The sequence below is a fragment of the Pezoporus occidentalis genome, unplaced genomic scaffold (assembly GCF_034315485.1).
Source record: "Pezoporus occidentalis ecotype Australia unplaced genomic scaffold, CSIRO_AGI_Poc_V1 ctg318, whole genome shotgun sequence".
Taxonomy (NCBI): domain Eukaryota; kingdom Metazoa; phylum Chordata; class Aves; order Psittaciformes; family Psittacidae; genus Pezoporus; species Pezoporus occidentalis.
Window position 1 is genome coordinate 334,507 of NW_026915137.1, and position 17,761 is coordinate 352,267.

The window sequence follows — 17,761 nt, forward strand, 5'->3', positions numbered from 1 at the left end:
TGCAACCACACTTCTAAATCTGAGCTAGTGCTTGGGCTAAACCTTTTTCAATGTGTTTGTAGTTCTGGACTCTCCCAACTCAGTTGCCTGGGAAGTATACAGAATAAAATTACAGTATGTGCAACAAGTGATTCCCATGTGAAGACCAGAGAGCGCATGGCCCAGGTGGAAGCGGAGGCACGCAGTCGAAGTGCAAAGTTTATTAAACCCGGTGGACCATTTTTAGGTATGGTTGTATTTCATTTTTTACTAGTTTATCTGTAAGTTTTCAAACTCAGTAATTCATCTTTTCAGTGTATCCTTGGGAAAGGTGGTTTGTTTAGAGATCTCAAGTGTAGGTAACTTGCCCTCATGTTGCAGTGTCCTAGTGCTGTGTTTAGACATTGGCCTTTATTTTCCCTCGGAAAGCCTGCCAGGCCTTCCTTGCCCCCATATTTCTTGTCTGGTTGAAATTTTGACTACTGACGTGAGGGGTTTTCACTATCCAATGCACTTAAATTTGCTGCTTCAGTAGCCACTGTTTGGTTTTGGTTTTATTTTTTTGTAACAGCACTTGTGAGTACCTAAACATTGTGCTAAACCATTAAACTTAATTTGTAATCTAAAAAAGCAAAACAGAAAGCTCACAAACAAAATTCAGGAAGTCTCATACAAATTCAGAAGTTTAATATGAAAAACATTGTTTTTCACACTTTCTAATGCTGATTAAGTTTTATTTATTTTATGTCTTGGTGATTAATAAGTAACTGTTACCACAAGACCATGGCTTTGGTTGTTGTTTTGGTTTGTTTGTTTGTTTAGGTTTTTTGTTTATTTTTTTTGTTGTTGTTTAAAAAGTTAAAGTGAGGTAATGTTGCCATTGTCCCATGGATTTCATCGTTTTCCACAAAACATTTCCCTGAGGAGCTTGCAGATAGACACAAGGTAAGCATCTGTCTTACAGGCACTCAGTGGTACAGGCAGCAGCGGTCCTGCCCACAGCAGCAAGCTGAACCACCCCCATCCGTCTTTGTTAAGTAACACAGGCTCTCCCTGGATGTGTCTGCAGTCCTCTGCCAGCACAGACATCAGTGATGAGTCATGGTGCAATGCTTACTCTTCCTCAGTGTGCTCCAGAGTGTTTTTAACCAGAGTCGTCACAGCTTTTTGGAGATACAAAAATAGGTGTGTGTATCCTTGACACCCAGGGAGCTCAGCACAGGTTGATACCAGGATGTGGAGCTGGGACTGCTTCCACTGTGTTTCTGAACTGCTAGTTAATGGCAATGCAAGAGGTGCCACTTTCATGTATTTCAGAATGTCTCACTGGGGAAGCTCTATTTGACACTTGAATCATTTGCATGATTCTTGTCGGTAGCTTAAACAGATCTTAAGTGAATATTTAACATTAGATAAATTGGGTCTGAAGACTGGCAGTAGGACAGTTACAATATTTAGAGTACTTTTGTTTCAGACTGGCTTTGAGGTTCTCAGGTAGGACAGGTCTAGTTGTTGTTAGGTCACAAGGATGACTGCAACATGCTTCATGCAGGACAAATTAGGAACTGGAACTGGGGTTGTTAATCATATTAATGTTTGGTTATGTTTTCAGGGTGGGTTTTCAGGGTGATTAAGTGAATCAGAGACATGACTTTAAAGAGGTATTTTGTTTGAATGCTGCTTACACTATTGTCTGTGCCAGGGTTTTGTGTACCTACACTGAATTTAACTTGTCAAAACATTTGTAATGCATTCAGTAAACAACTAACAAGTTCATATTGTTCTAAAAAATGTAACCATGTGTGTTTGCATGGTGAGGTTTGCTCCTGAAAACCAGAAGGGCAGAGTCCAGAGAGCATGCAGGGTGGAAAGGTTATAAAGGTTTGGCCTCCACTGCAAAAATGGAACAAATTTTTGCTATTCCTAGGGACATGTACTAAGTACATAAGCACAGCTCAGTCTCTATGTTTGATAGAAAAGAGCAAGCTCTGGATTTTCTCACCAGTACTCAGCAAGTATCCCTCATGTTTGGTTTTGGAAAAATACCTGGTTTGTGTTACATCCTCTGTTGGATTAGAAACAATATTTACTACAAAGATTTTCTGTAGTATTCTGAGAAACCTTTTTTTGTCTGATAGCAAATGCTATTTAAAAACACAGGGTAGAGAAGTTTGTGTCTTTTTCTGGAAAACTGAAATTCAGGTTGGCGGATATTATTTTTAAATTCTGGATGCATCACTTGCAAGTACTTGAATTGTGCCTCCTCTTGCGAAACACTTTTTTTTATTTTTTTATAGAGTTTAATCCAAAGCCCTATGCAGGCCATGTTTTAAAACTTTGCTGGCCCTGGGGCCAGGAACTATTAAATTTTTGTTGTGTTGTTCCCAACAAACCTGATTTTATTTAATAATAAGGCAACATCTCAGTTTAAAATGTGGTGTAACTTACGGTAACTCAAGTGATTAACACTAAGCGTCATTAGTTTTTTTAAGCAGTGATGCAATTAATTCTGTAGACATGGTCTCTCTAGACATTAATAGGAAATCTTTTTAATTATATGGAGGACCTTTGCATCATACTTTAGAGTACTCATCTAAAAAGAATGCCTTGTTTTGGGTGTTCAGTGCTTGAGCTTATGAACTGGAAAAATAATAAAAGCCCCACCCATATAATCAAGTTGTCTTCCTACAGGTACAAATCAATTGCTCATTTGCCAGCTTTTTTTAATATTGAATATTTCTTTGTTAATGCCTAGCTCAGTGCATCTTTACTGCCTGTATTCTAATAGATACTGAAATGCTAACTAAATACAATTTTCAGAGTTTATGTGGTAAATATTAACTTCCTTGTCTTGTTTATGTTTGGGGGGGTTTTGTGTGGTTTTTTTTGTTGTTGTTGCTTTAGGAAGAAGACTACCAGTTAAAAGAGGACCAGAAGGCATTCCAGATTTTGTGCCTGTCAGGAAGAGATCAACTCCCATGAACCCTGCATACATGATACGGAAAACTCGCACAGTAACTGCTGTTTCTCAGCGACCATACAGGGACAGGGTGATTCACTTACTGGCACTGAAGAATTACAAGAAACCAGAGTTACTTGCTCGCTTGCAGAAAGATGGTGTAAACCAAAAGGACAAGAATTCCCTCGGAATTATCCTGCAGCAGGTGAGACCATGGAGTTTGTGCCAGCAGTTTTTCCTTCCTGCTAGTCTTATAATTGTAATTTTGAGCTGTGTGACTCCAGTGTTTAAATTAGAAAATAATAAACAATGTACATAGTGCTCCTTGTTTTATACACATGCCCTAAACCGCATTTCCATGCAAGGAAAGGCAAAAAAGAATGAAAAGTTCTGGGGAGTGTTTCGATTTTGCTAGAACGGCAGGCAATAATTAACTGTTTCTAGCTTTGTTGCTCCTAATGTCTTATTTTGTTCTCTCCTTTACTTGCACTGCTTAGCTGCTTAACTGAGAGAAACTGACTGCATTCTCTCAACTGTGTGAAATAATTTTTTATTCAGTTTCTCTCGGCTTAATAATGAGGTTTTTTGTATAAATCTAAAAGCAGCAGCCTGAACTTGCTAAGATCGAATATGCACAGGTTTCCTACTTTTAGAATACACCTTCAGTTCTGTTTTTAAGAAGTGAATTATGGTTTCAGGGTATCTTTGTTACTTTTAATTATTTTTTAAGCTGGGGACAGGCAGATGTGAACATAGACATGAATTATTATTATTTGTCATGTTTTGGAGGGAAAAAAATAAGCAAAGCCATGACAAGTGGTAGTGGTGGTGTATTGATATGTTATTCTGCGTTTTGTATGGGGCAGATTGATAGGATACTGTTTTTCTTTGATGTTTTCTTCAAAAGTCTGAACAGGTATTGGGTGTAGAACTCTAAACCACCACTTTAGTTGTAAATGGTCTCAAGGTTTTACTAGTTCATTTTAACTTCCTGAGTTACTTTTTATTTGAAGATATAAACCCATTTCATTTTCAAAGGTAGCAAGGCATACACACGACCTTCTCATGGCCGTACTTTGCTGTAATCAACCCTGTGTCTCCAAAATAGAAAAGTTCATTTGGGCCTGTACACCCCTCCTTAAACATTTTAGCACTAAATCTCATTGTCAAAACGCAACTTGTTAGAGATGAGTGCAGTTACTTTTTCCCAGTCCGTAAAACTTTGATATGTCTTAAAACTGATGGGATAAATGAAGAAGCTTAGTGCTCGTTACCGCATAGAACTGTTCAGGAGAAAGCTATAGTTTCTTTTCACTCAGGCACTTGAGAAAGAGATGCAGTTCTGTTTATCAAGACAAATGATGACATACTGTGGTCATTAATGGAATGATGGAAGACATGCATTTTTCCAGGTAGTCTGTGCTCTGCCATCATAGTATAGCAGTGTAGAGGGAACAGCAGGTGTCCTCCTGAAGTTGGAGAAATCTGAATTTGTATGTGAAGATGGTGTACTTCAGTTCTTAAAAAGGAAAAAAAAGAAAATAAAAACCTTGGCCTATTGATGTATTTCATGCAGTGAATATTTAAATTTTTGGCATAGTTTGCCTTGATTCTTAATTATATTTTAAAGATAAAAAGCCAGACACATGGTGCAGAGAGAGATTTTCATAGAGTATGTTTCATACATGCTTGCAGCAGTTTGGCATTTTCTGACATCCAAATTTTTACATACCAAATTGACCACATTTTTTAAAATTGGCACTCATTATCTGAAAGCTACTTTGATTGTCACATCTGAAAAAAAATCCAAACTGGTGTGTGATTTGAGATTTGATCAAGTTTTGCAGTACCAATCTTATTTTCTGTAGCTTGCATTTAGGTATAATGAACTTTTATTTTCTTAAATGTCTGCCTGTAGGTAGCCAACCTGAACCCAAAGGATAATACTTTCTCTCTGAAGGGTTATTTATTTAAAGAAATTCAGAAAGATTGGCCTGGATACAGTGAAATAGATAAACAGTCATTGGAGTTAATACTTTCTAGGTAAGTTCAGTCTCTAAGGGAGGGAAAATAGCCATTTAAAAAAATGGGAAATGAATGTCTGTCCTCCCTGTAATGAAAGAACATAGATTTTTTTTTTTTTTTGCCTTATAACCTGAAATGTTGGGTTGTCATTGCAGAAAATTAAATCCATCTGAGAATGCCACCAGCACCAGCAATTCAGAGTCTTCTGTAACTTCTAACACATCTGCTCCATCAACTTCTCAGGTACTTTGTTTTGTTTTTTTAACATTATTTACAATGTATTAAGACATCACACTTTATAGTGGTGTAAAAACTGTGATGTGAAGCACTGATGCTGTTCTTAACACATGAAAAACTGGAACATTTATTTCTAATTGAATTACTATTTTTTTAAAGATAGTTGTACTGTCAAAGGCTGCAAAAAAGGTCACATAGCCTGAGCGCTACTATATTTAATGTTCTCTGTTTCAGAATGCTTATTACCTTAAATGTTTATTTAGAAAAATAAACAATTCCTAGGTCTGCACAATATTTTGTAAACACACCTCTATCTCTGACACCAACTACCCCAGTGCTAATGTAGGCTACTATATCCTTATGCTACTATTTTAAGAAAGTCTAGAGAAAGGACAAATTACAGTAGTAATCCACTTGGAGGGATTTTTTTTTTTTTTTTTTTTCTCCCTCTAGGCATGATTTAAGCACCTATTTTTGATTCAGGGTTTCCCAGGTGTGAAAAGCCAGATCTGAATCAGCATGCACTACATCTGCCTTCCCCCAACTTTTTCAGACTTAAATGTGTATGTCCTGTTTTCCTGCCAATGCAACAGTACAGCGCAAACCCTTTCAGAAGAAACTTGCAAAACTCTGCATAAAAGAAAGTATTACTTTAAGGAAGAGTTTGATGCCTTCTGTGATTAAAACTGTGTTTCAGTGCTTGCAGCGTACAGCCCTAAGTTGGGAAGTATGGAAAGTGTTTTACCCCTGAGATGATTACGTTTAAATAGAAAAAGGATGGCAGACCTCTTTTTAACCCTAACTTTCTTCCTGTCAGGGCATTAAATGGTGCAGGTCCCAACAACCTCTTTACACCTGCCTCTCTACAGATTCTGGATTTATTTCAACTGGCTGGCAGTCCTGGTCAAAGCTGCCCCTTGTACATCAACATCAACAGTGTGTACTTGCTAGAGAAAAACATGTTTCAGCTGGAGAACCAGCTGAATGACAGCTGTAGTAAAACTCAGGCTTTTACCTATTCTCACCAGATTTGCACTTCACACTCTCTGATAAGCACAATGCTGCTTGCTTCTTGGGGTTGATTTAGGAAATAATATGGCTGTGTGACAGCAAAAGCTGACTCTCAACCTGGTATGTCCAAATGAAAATCGGTACCTAAACAAACAAACCCAGCCTCCTCATCTTGGTGAACCCTTTGATAGAACTGCTGAAAAGAGCATCTTTCTCCCAAAACCTTGTAGCTGTAGATTTGAAAAACAGCTTGCTAAGATTAGAAACTTAAGAATGAAATAAACAGTGTAATAAGGTGCAGTAATTCCTTGTTTGACAGCTACTTATAGATAAAAAAAAAGATGTGTTTTCAACAACTGCTTGCTCAGAAATACTTCTTTTTCAGAATGGGAGCAAAACCTAATTCTGATAACGTTTTTAATATTTTTTTATATTATCACAGAAACCACTTTTGAGTTACAAATTTTTTGATCCTCTGATAAATGAGATGCAGAGGGTATCTCACCTGAACAGTCAAGTCCAGCCAGCATTCAGTGGCCATTTGCAGGCCTCCAGCGAGAAAGCCACTACTGCCCATCCACTGCTTATAACCCCTGCAGCCACCACTACTACTCCTCCTCAGCCACTGCCTCCTGCACTCCTTTCCACTTACAACCTTCCTCAGACCATCAGCTCCAGCTCCCCCAGCACCTCTGATGGTCGGGGGACAAACAACTTGCTGGTGGACAGCTTCAGCCAAAATTACAGTAGCATCTGTGAGAACCAGCAACAAAAATACACCTCTCAGACTCCTTTGGGTACCCAAGCACCAGCTGTGGTGCGGGTGAAGTCTCTCAAGTCTGCAAGAGAGAAGTATGCGATTTGGTACCAAAATCCTGAAAAAGTAAAAAAACAGAAGGACAAAAGCAAAATGCAGGACACTGGGAGTGTGAGCAAGAAGGAGAAAGACATTAGAAAAGAAGAAACTGTCAAGCTGGAAGAATCCCTCTGTTTGGATTCAGGTGAATAAACTGCTTTTCCTAACTACTATATGGGTAGCCCTGGTGAAAAGCACCAGTAAATCTAGGGACTGGAAAGACGAGTGGTCACTTTTTCACTTGCTTTGCCGTTATCCCAGCTTTGTAGTCATGAAGATTCTTACTGAAAATTAAGGTAATTTTTAAGAATTCTCACTGCATAATACAAAAACCATTAAATCAAAGAAATCTTAAATGGATTGCTGTGGTGGGCAGAAACGTGTTAAAGGGAAGAGCTCGATACTAGAAAAACACTGATAGTTCACTGAAACTTACTCTTTTTCCATCAGCAGGTTTTAAAGTCTGCATGCTGAAAATAAAAACATGTCACACATTTACTGCATACTAGTTTACTGAAACACGTAGATCAGACATGATCTACCCCTGCCATGGCAGGGGGGTTGGAACTAGATGATCTTAAGGTCATTTCCAACCCTAACTATGATTCTGTGATTCTATGACATAAATATCTTTCATCGTGTATCATATTCATTAAACTCTGCCATTTCATGGGAAGTCTAAAACCTGCATAAACTGACGTGTACTTTTAGCAGAGTTTTCTTTGAACTGTGCTCCTTTCCACCTTGGCTGCAGAATTTATTACTTCAAAAGATGTAGAAATGGTGCACACTTAAAATGGCATTGAAAAGTTAAACAGAAACACACAAAGAATACATGATTTCTTAACACATAAGCACACAGAAAATAGGGTGGAGTTCAGTTCCTTTGTTAAACGTGTGTTTAATTTCAGAGGTTTAGCTTACAAATCAGAAGGTTTAGCCCTTTCCTATCACAGGTAGGAGGCATCTGTAGAGTATGCAGGGTGCCTCTTCGAAGTGTTGTTGCACTCCTAGATAAAGGTACCTTAAGATGGCCTTTTCACATCAACCCTGGACATACTACACAGTGCCCACACGGCTTGAGGTTGCTTTGAAAATATTCATGCTTGAATTCATGGACATGTGAGCATCTTTCTCCAGAAGCTAGTAACAAAACTCTGAACAGCTAGGTAAGGAAAATTTTGTACTATATTTCAAGTTGGTGCTTACAGCGAAGCTTTGAAATGGACTGAGTCATATCAATAAATGCGCTTGAATTTTTTGAAATTAAATGCTCAGAGCAAAATTGTCCGCATAAGTTGTATTGTACATACTGTGACTATTAATATTACTGCTGGCATTTGCATCAAAATTTGTTCCCACTTTTACACTTCTTTTTATATTCCTGCTATACCATATAATTTTAATATTAAAGCAGAAGAATCAAGTGGAACATTCCATGATGCCTGTTTTTTCTCCCAATGACTTAAAGCTCAGGTACCTTAGAGATTGGCAAGAATGGTTGAGCTTTAGCAGAAACACTGTGTTTACAGAGTGTCAGTGCAAGTTAATCATGAGTACAAAGGATTATATGGTTTTTAAGCTTGCCAGAAAACCCCACATGTAAAGCAAGGAGATATTATCAAGATACTGAGTGTTCCTTCCTGTTCCTACTAACTTTTCATTACAGCAGCTATTTCTCTTGTTTATCAAAAAGACAGGGTACTCCTGAAACACTTCTTTAAAAAGAGGGATTAGAGATTAAGTATATCATGCTTTCATAAGGACATTTAAAAGAGCAGAAGAGCAGTTTACAAGGGCAAATAACTTTGGAACATGTATTGCTGTAAATGAGGAGCAAGTCTTTATTGCAGGTTGTTGAAGCCTGAATGCCAGCAACCCGTATACAATGCTACTGACTTTCCTGCTTAGAAGAGTGTTGAAATTAAATGTAATTTTGGATATCTGTAATTGGCAGGGATGAAGGGATAAAAACATGGCATGAAAAGAACTTTAGCTTTCTACTGTATTTCTTGCTGGAACCTGGATGTTGAGATAGATAGATACATACGTATATATAAAAATACATGCTGTTGTGGTTTAAGCCCAGCCAGTAACTCGGAACCAAGCAGCCGCTTGCTTACACACTCCCATTCTTCTTCCTCCCCTGGCTCCTGGAGGGGTGGGGAGGAGAATCAAAAGAATGTAACTCCCACAGGTTGAGATAAGCACAGTCCAGTAACTAAGGTGTAACACAAACCACTGCTGCTACCACCAATAATAATAATGATAAGGGAAATAACAAGGGGAGAGAATACAACCGTTCACCACGCACCGATCGATACCCAGCCTGACCTGAGCAGCAGTCTGTCCCTTCCAGGTAACTGCCCCCAGTTTATATAGTGGGCATGACATGCTGTGGTATGGAATACCCCTTTGGTCAGTTTGGGTCAGGTGTCCTGTCTCTGCTTCCTCCTGGCTTCCCCTCCTCCCTGGCAGAGCATGAGACTGAGGAACTCCTTGGTCGGAGTAAACATTACTGAGCAGCAACCGAAAACATTGGTGTTATCAGCGTTCCCAGGCTGAAAGTCAAAAACACAACACTGCACCAGCTGCTAAGAAGGAGAAAAACAGCTGCTATAGCTGAAGCCAGGACACATACATACGTAAACGTATCAGGCTGTTGTCTTGTGCGCAGCTACATCTATTGCTACATAACTTGAATTGCTGTGCAGATGCTGCATGTCTTCAAATAAGAATAGCTGACCTCAGGTTAATATTGCAATAGCACAAAGCCTGTAGAACAAAGTAGCTGTGCCATTTTCTGAACTGTGGTACTGCCTACTGTGGAGAAGGTTGTATGGGCTCTATTATTAACATATAGAGCTTATTCCAAGTAATTCACTGTGAGAATAAAGCTGTAAAGGTTTTTTTCAGGCCCATCAGGTTGGTACTGTTTGGCTATATTAAAAATCTTAGCACAAGTGTCATATTCTGCTTTTCTGTAGGAGTTCAAGAAACTCTTACTGCCTCCACATATCCTCCTTTCCCGACAACTGAGCAACCAGACTACTTAACGTGAGTAAAATCAATTAACTCTCTTGCCATTCATGGAAGCAGCTGAAAAATCACCTATAAAAGCTCTCATTTAGCTACAAAATTGAAAAATTACCAAAATGTAATTTTAGAATAATAACAACCTCCTTTAAGTCACCCTACTACTTTGCTTGAGTATCTGTGAGTTTTAAGCTCTGAGGTTGTCATCCCTTAATTACTGTGGGGGAATAGAAGTGCTAAAAAGAATTTTTAACATATTTTAGAAGACAAAACATATAATTTAATTCTTCTTCAAGAACACGATAAAAAGGAATATGAACCTGCACTGTTTTCTTTTTAGAAGTGAGGTAGTACAGAATAATAGCTGAATACTAAAATACTCAATACATAAATTTGAACATCTTTTTTGTGTTTTTACTGCTTAGTGTGCCTAAGCTGGAAAAGTTGGGAGGGAAGAAGGCAAACTTTAAAGTCCAACTTGACAAAGCCTGTATATGATCTTAAGAGAGTTAACCATCAAAGGTTTTACTAAAGCTGTAATATAAAATGGCCACTGACTAACTTGAAGCTACAGCAAAATACCAGATTTCACCACAGAATTGCCAACCACAAAGCTAAAGAAAAATAAATTAAAAAAAAACTCAATTCAGATTTTAAATTTAAGCTGCTTAATTTTTACTACAAAGCAAGGTAAAAATGCATTAAACTTGACTGTGAAATGTTATATATCTACAACGACTGGTACAATGCAGTCTATAAAGTTACAGAGGGACTTTGCAGTAAGTTTAATTTTAGCTCCTTAACAAGTTGTCGCACATCATATTAGCATTCCCGAAAGTTAAAATTTACCTCCTATGTAAAAAAAAGATTTTTATTCATGACAAGTATTAAAGAACTTGCTTTAAATGAAATAGCTCTAATAACAGAATCATTTGATTGCCTAAACGCGTTTTTAGAATGTTAAAACTTCTCTGTCAGGAGGATTCTTCTTTGTTGTTGTAAAACAGAGAAATAGCTTTTGCAAATGCCCATGCAAATGTCTGAACTTTTCCCCTACTGTTTTATGGGTGACCATTTTTAAAAACATGAAAGTTGAAGAAAGCTGCAATGGAATAACTTGGTCATTCAGTGGAACCTGAATTTCTATGAAATGCTTTTTGGTTTTTTTTTTTTGTTTTTTTTGGAGGTGGGGAGGAGAGGGAGTTGGCACAGTGAGGGCCAATATAAAGCTCTTTTCTCCTTTGGAAGGCTTAGTTTGAATTTTTGACAGACCTTCAATGCTCAGAGCTGAAATGAGCACCATGATAGGTAAAGCCAGGATAAGTCTGACACTTCCCAGTTGTGCAATTGCACAGAATGGGCCTAAGCAGGAGCATTGAATTCCCTTGTCATATTTACAGTACAGAGAAGGGCGGACAATTTTGTTGGTCTCCTAAAACACTGAATTGCCAGGTTCACCAGCTTCTCTCAGAGGCGTAACATCACATCAGCAAGGGAGGTGAGGCCTCTCTGTAGAACTTGAACTTTGGTGCATTTTTTGTCTGCTTTAAGGTAGACAGCATGGTCGGAGACAGCATGGTAGCATCCTGTTTCATACTTAATACAGTTAGTGATGCTCCTTGGAAAGATTGAAAGAAAGTCTGGCACTGCAGAGAAGCAGTTTAGTACTTCATATTTTAGTCTGAGAACTCAAATTTAATTCTCAGCCTCTGCTGGGTGAAAGTGAACAGATTCAGCTTTTTGCTGTCTGTTTCTCAATCAGTGGAGGACAGTGATACTGAGGAGTAAGGGATATGGTTATTTGATATAATCTGATATTAAAGATGGATTGTAGAATCATAGAATAGTTTGAGTTGAAAGGGAACTTAAAGACCATCCACTTTTAACTCCTCAGCCACGAGCAGGGACGCGCGCTCCACCAGAATGGAAGCCAATAGCCATTTCTAAAAGTAAAAAAAAAAAAAAAACCAACCAAAAACAACAAACCAAAACCACCACCACCCCCCCCCCCGCAAAAAAAAACACAACCCTACAAAAACCCAACCAACCAAAACAAAACAAAAAGAAAAAAGGGTTCATGCAAGATTTCATCAAGTTTTCATTCAGATTTCACTAAGTGCCTTAGTTAAATGGAAGCAGTGGAACTGGTGTTCAATAAAATAATCAGATTTTATCATTAGCTATGCTTTACTGTTACTTATAAGCACAAATGTAGCCAAAAATCTAAGTGCATCCAACTCCTTAAATCAAATCCCTTCCAAAAATGAAAAATGTAATTAAATGAATTTTCAAAAGTAAATGTAACTTAATTAACCTTCATAGAAAGAGATTATAATCTAGCAGTTTCTTTTCTTTAACTGAAGCTGGTGCATTTATTAATCATTCTATATTTGAATGACTGCTAATGTTTTGTAAGTGTGCTACACTTTGTGTAGCTTCTGAATAAAGTAAAATATTAGCAAATGTCACAAAAATATGATAGATTTCTACAATTACCTAAATAAATTATCTTGGAGCATGTGTGCTTACACATAGAAGCAGTCAGTTAACTGACTTAAATCTTGGGTATCTAGGCTTGATATTCACTACGTACTTGTGGGAAAATTTCATGTGTGCTTGTTTTTCCATTAGGAAATACACAACTATCATCTCAAAAGAGCAATGCGAGAGTTACAAGGAAGACTTCTATGCAGAGTATGGTGAATACAGGATTTTGCATGCTTGGATAGAGAGTATCACTAAGAGATTCATGAGGTTTGATGAACAACAGAAACATCTTCCTCCAGGGTCCAAAAAATATCAGGTAAAGGAGGATGAAAGTGTTTCATCTCCCTCTTATCCCTTCCAAAAGTCCACATTTTCAGCACAGGCAGATCCCTCATGTCTATTAAATTTTACAGATGTAGTTTTAAAAGACTTGCCAGGTTCAGTGTCTGAGGCTGGGTAACTGGTCACAGAGCTGGAACTACCAGACTGGCTCAGACTTTGCTGACCACCTCAGCATCCAGGCAAGGCGAGGGAGTGCTGTTGGACAGATGGGGAAGAAGACTGGAATAATCCATAATCCCAGAGCTTTCCTTGGCCCTCTCTTCCCCATGATTTTAGAGATTTATCTAAATCTGTATCCACAACTTACCCATCTTACAGGTAGCTGATCCTAGCTATGATTTTAGCAGAAAAGGAATTTAAAAATCTGATATTCTGGATCTCCAGCCTGGACTGCTCTGGTTTGGACATACAAATGCCACATGTTTAATATGAGAGTTCTTCAGTTCTGTGTGCACTGAGGATTTTGATTGGCTTTTGTTTGTTGGCCAGATTGCACATGCATTTTTGAGTATTTTAAAAACCCTTGTTCTGTGCAAACAGACAAAGGGAAAACTCGAAGAATTTGCATATGTGCTCTGACCCTGCGTGGATTAGCTCTAGGTTTTGACACTTGAGAAAACTCTGCGAAAAGCTGTTCAGCCCTCAAACTCCACCTGTTTGAGCTGTCTGTGAACACAGACAACTGTGTGAGCAACTCCTGAAAGGGCATCTTGAAACACATGCTCCTTTTGTTGCCTATTTGCAGGTTTAATTTCAGATCTAGTGTGATACAGGGGGCTGTGGGTTTATTTTTTGCAATGCAGAAGAGTGGTGGTGAAACTGAGTATATTTTTAGTATTTTATGTAAATTTACATTTTCTGCTAGTAGTGAAATGTTGTTAATTTTCTTTTTATTTGAAGGTACTTCATGAAGAAGTTATAGAAGAGTACCAGGCATTAGCACAGGTATGTGTAACAGCAGACTTGTGGGATGTGGTAGTCACTGAGACTGGCACAAGTCTATTTTTAAGCAAAGGACATGAAATAATGAACTCTTCTGCAGAAGTGTTTTCGTGTCCTAATTTTCATTTTATCTTTACAGTCTCATCCCAGCTACCATGAACAGAAGAGGAGATGCGAGTATCTCCACAGCAAGCTGTCTCACATTAAGAGACTGATTGTGGAATTTGATGAACTCAAGCCTAATGATGACAACTAGTCTTCTGCTTTGATCAGGACATGCGAATGAACCAAAGCTTATTTATGTAAAATCTAAGATAGTTGTTCTAAGATTCAAAAAAATAGAATCAAACTTCTGCATTAAGCAAGTCTCACTAGTAGCAGACTTAAGTTAACTACTCTAGGCTTTATTTGTTGTACCTATATGCGTATAATGAAGCTGCTTTTTCTGGTCCCTTCTTTTCTTCAAGATTTATGTTTGTTTATTTTAAATAATTTTATCAGTAGATGCTGGGGAACCAGTACCTCTACTATGAAGTTCTGCACATTATAAGAAAATATTGTAGCAAATTGAATTGTTTGGGGGCAAATGTAAGGCTGGGTTCTGACCTTGTTGTTAATGGAAACTCTTTGCCTTAAAGGGTGGAAGGTTTAGAAATTTGCACAAAATACTTTTAAAAAAGAAATCACATTGTTTTGGAGGGTTAAAGAAGCATGTGTATGTGCTGTATATGGCCCGTTTTGTTACAACAGAAACTCACCCCTGCAACTTAAACCCGCCTTTGCGGTGATTGCCTTAACGTATTTGATTGGGTATATTTAGTGTAGCTAAATTATTAGCTACATTGCTTTCCACTTTGTGGAAGCACTACATGGCCTATGTGTACAGTACTTGTGTCTGGAAGTGTATCCTTCTACTCTTGTGTGTGTGCAAGAACGTGTGAATGTGAGCATGTGTGATGAGAAAAAAAAAAAAGGCTGCTACTCTAAGTAGGCCAGATGCTCAGGTTAAAACAACTGACAAGTGTTGCTATAGGTTTTTCCTGTAAGATTCCTACTTCTGTCATAGAAGATGAGAGCATTCCATTTCGATAGTTTATCAGCTTTAATACTATTGAGGAAGTTGATAATTTACAAAAATGAAAGAGATATATAGTTTTTGGGCAACATTATAAAATTAAACATGTAAGTTACCTATTTATATACTATTATTTGGGGATAATAATTATAACTGAATAATCATTATTATTCAAAAAAATATTTTTGAAGAGAGATATGCAAAGAAGCTATTGCTACATGAAATATATTTTAAAGATTTTTGTCCTGGATACCAGGAATATAACAAAGAATGGATGTATTTAACTATAAAATACTGTGATCACCAAACAGCACAAACTTACATTTCATGCAGTTTTTTGGTTTATTTTGATGTAAAACCATTGCTTGATGTGAAACCATTGCTTGATGTAAAACCATCGCGTACCTTATCATATTACTTCATGGGTTATTTGGTCACAATTGAGCAAAATCTTTTGTGTTTTACTGTGTTTGTCTTTTCAAAATGCTGCCAATGGAAAAGCAAAGCATTACATGGGGAAATCTGATTTTGGACTTTTGTCAAATTGCAAGTATTGCTAACAGACTTTATCTCCAGCATTAAAAAAAAAGAAAAAAGCTGTTATGTATCGCTGTAAACAGGAAAATGTTTTATTGCCAGAAAACATGTATTCAGGTAAATGAAAGCAATGTAATTTTTGCCTTAAATTGTGAGTACAAAGATGTTGTGAGTAGCAAGCAAAGTGGCTTGCCAGTGGTTTGTGTTACTTTCTTGAGACCATGTTGACTTTAAGGACCCTTGTACTAGTATAGTTGTTTTCAACTTCACGTTTCAAATAGCAAAATGAAGAGAAGACTTCTTGGTTCCTGTCTAGAGCTGCATCCACCTGGGTTTAACGGCTGGATGTTGTCCTGAGCATGTACACACAGTTGTGTCCAGGAACTGTTAAATTCATGGCAGTTATGCTGCAGCTCCACTGGGTGGTTTGCTTTCAACCTAGAAATGAAGTGGCTGTTGAGGTTAAAACGTGCTGTTCATGACACTGGGACACATTTTGGGAGTTTGGTACTCCCGCGTGCCTGGATCTGATATTGGCTGTTACAGGACATGATGATACTGCTACAGCTGTTTCAATGTGTTGTAATCACTGCTACTACCATCACTCTATAACTGGGACTCAGGGCGATTAATTGATTTTACTTCCCCCCTACCTTTTGCATAGACCAGTATTCACATGAACATTCTGATTTATAGGCTGCGTATGTGTTGCAGTTGGAGGTTAGTGCTGCTTCAGAGGTCTGGTACTGCATGTCATCACCAGACCTGGCAAGCTACTGCAAAGGTCTTAATTGAAGGTTTTGCTCGTTTGCACTGGGCATTTCTGAAGCATTGCAAGTACATCCTGCAGCATGTGTATTGCGAAATAGTGCTGTAAATCTGCCTAGCATTGAGTTGAGTGAATGCTGGGAGCCTACAAAAGCGGGGCCTCTGACTGAACAATTGCCTTTCCTGCAAAACTGGCCTGCTTACTCAGAAACAAACATTGCCTATTCTGGCATCTTGGTTGGGGTTACACTACCACAAACCTGAAGCAAATGATTAATGTAGAGGAGAGTCAATTGTCCACATCTTCTGTGTGAAAACTATGAATTTCACTACATTTTATATAAAAATTGCATGGTTGAAAGGGAGTCAATAGCCCTTTCCTTTAGGCTGAAAAAAAAACCACAGTTTAAGGAGGTTGGTTTCCAGTCTTGCTGGGACTTGAGGGAGAAGAACTGCACCAGAAGTCGTATTTTCTTTTTATTGTAGTTATGCTCTACACTGTCATTTGAAACAGCTCACTTGACTGCTTTTAACTCTGCACTCTACCTTGCCATTTATCAGACAAAAAAAAAAAAAAAAGTGATATTCAGGTAATTTGGAAGGGTAAAACATACAGGCAAGTGGTGGAGGCAGCCTGCTTCAATAGGTTTCAAACAGAAATTGGGTTAGTGTGTTGATATTGTAACTTCGCTTGTTTATTGTGTTTTTAAAAACAGTAATGCTACAAGCAGTTGTTCTAGATAGTAATTGTTGATTCATGCAAAGACCTATGGCTACTTTATAGTTCTCTTTATAATTTTACTGTCCTTTGTTTCTGTACCTGATGGGGGATGGATGTGGCTAGCAATTCCATGACCACCTTTTTGGCAGGGATATGAAATTGGTGAAGGGAGGACAATATTTGGGAACATGAAGGCTTAAAACAAGGCTGTGAGTCTCCATTTCTGACTTTGAGAATATTTTACAGCTTTTCAAATTGTTTCCATATAAACTGTATTAAGACTGTACGTGAAATATCTTGGGGTGTTTTGTTAATGAATACTTGAGCCATTGTTGCCTATTTGTTCCATATCAATTGAAGTTCAGTAAAATGTTAACTTTGCAATCCTGAGACTTCACTATTTCATTATCTGGGAGGGGCTAGCGGGGCACCTCCAACAATGCAGCAGTGCCACAAGCACTACTATGGGGACTGCTGCTTTACCCTGGGAGCGCCTGTGGTCTATCAACTTGCCCCTAAGATCCTGCTGCTAATTTACAAAGCACAAGCTAGTGCTCTGGAGTGCAGGTAAAGAAATGAGAAAGTCTGGAGACTGGATGGAGCAGGCTTGAGGAGAAGGACTTGGTGTTGGGTGACGAGACACTCTGCGTGACCCAGCTTCAGTGCTCACTTGAGCCCAGATCTCCCCTGTGTGCTGGGCTGCGTCCCCAGAGAATGAGCAGCAGGTCAAGGGAGAGTTTTCTCGATAAAATGTTCTTTTCAGATTTCATGCTAGAGTCATAGGGA

The 17,761-nt window shown here is 38.2% G+C and overlaps 1 protein-coding gene across 1 annotated transcript in view; it reads left to right on the top strand.

Moving 5' to 3' along the window:
* Positions 1-17,354, top strand: part of ELL2 (elongation factor for RNA polymerase II 2) — a 34,286-nt gene extending 16,932 nt beyond the window's left edge. The window contains exons 4-12 of the mRNA XM_062628496.1: positions 63-226; positions 2,884-3,143; positions 4,857-4,981; positions 5,119-5,206; positions 6,654-7,212; positions 10,055-10,124; positions 12,735-12,906; positions 13,833-13,877; positions 14,014-17,354. Of these exons, the coding sequence (XP_062484480.1) occupies positions 63-226; positions 2,884-3,143; positions 4,857-4,981; positions 5,119-5,206; positions 6,654-7,212; positions 10,055-10,124; positions 12,735-12,906; positions 13,833-13,877; positions 14,014-14,130 (1,600 nt within the window). The 3' untranslated portion in view covers positions 14,131-17,354. The remainder of the gene's footprint in view (positions 1-62; positions 227-2,883; positions 3,144-4,856; positions 4,982-5,118; positions 5,207-6,653; positions 7,213-10,054; positions 10,125-12,734; positions 12,907-13,832; positions 13,878-14,013) is intronic.
* Positions 17,355-17,761: the final 407 nt, after the last annotated feature.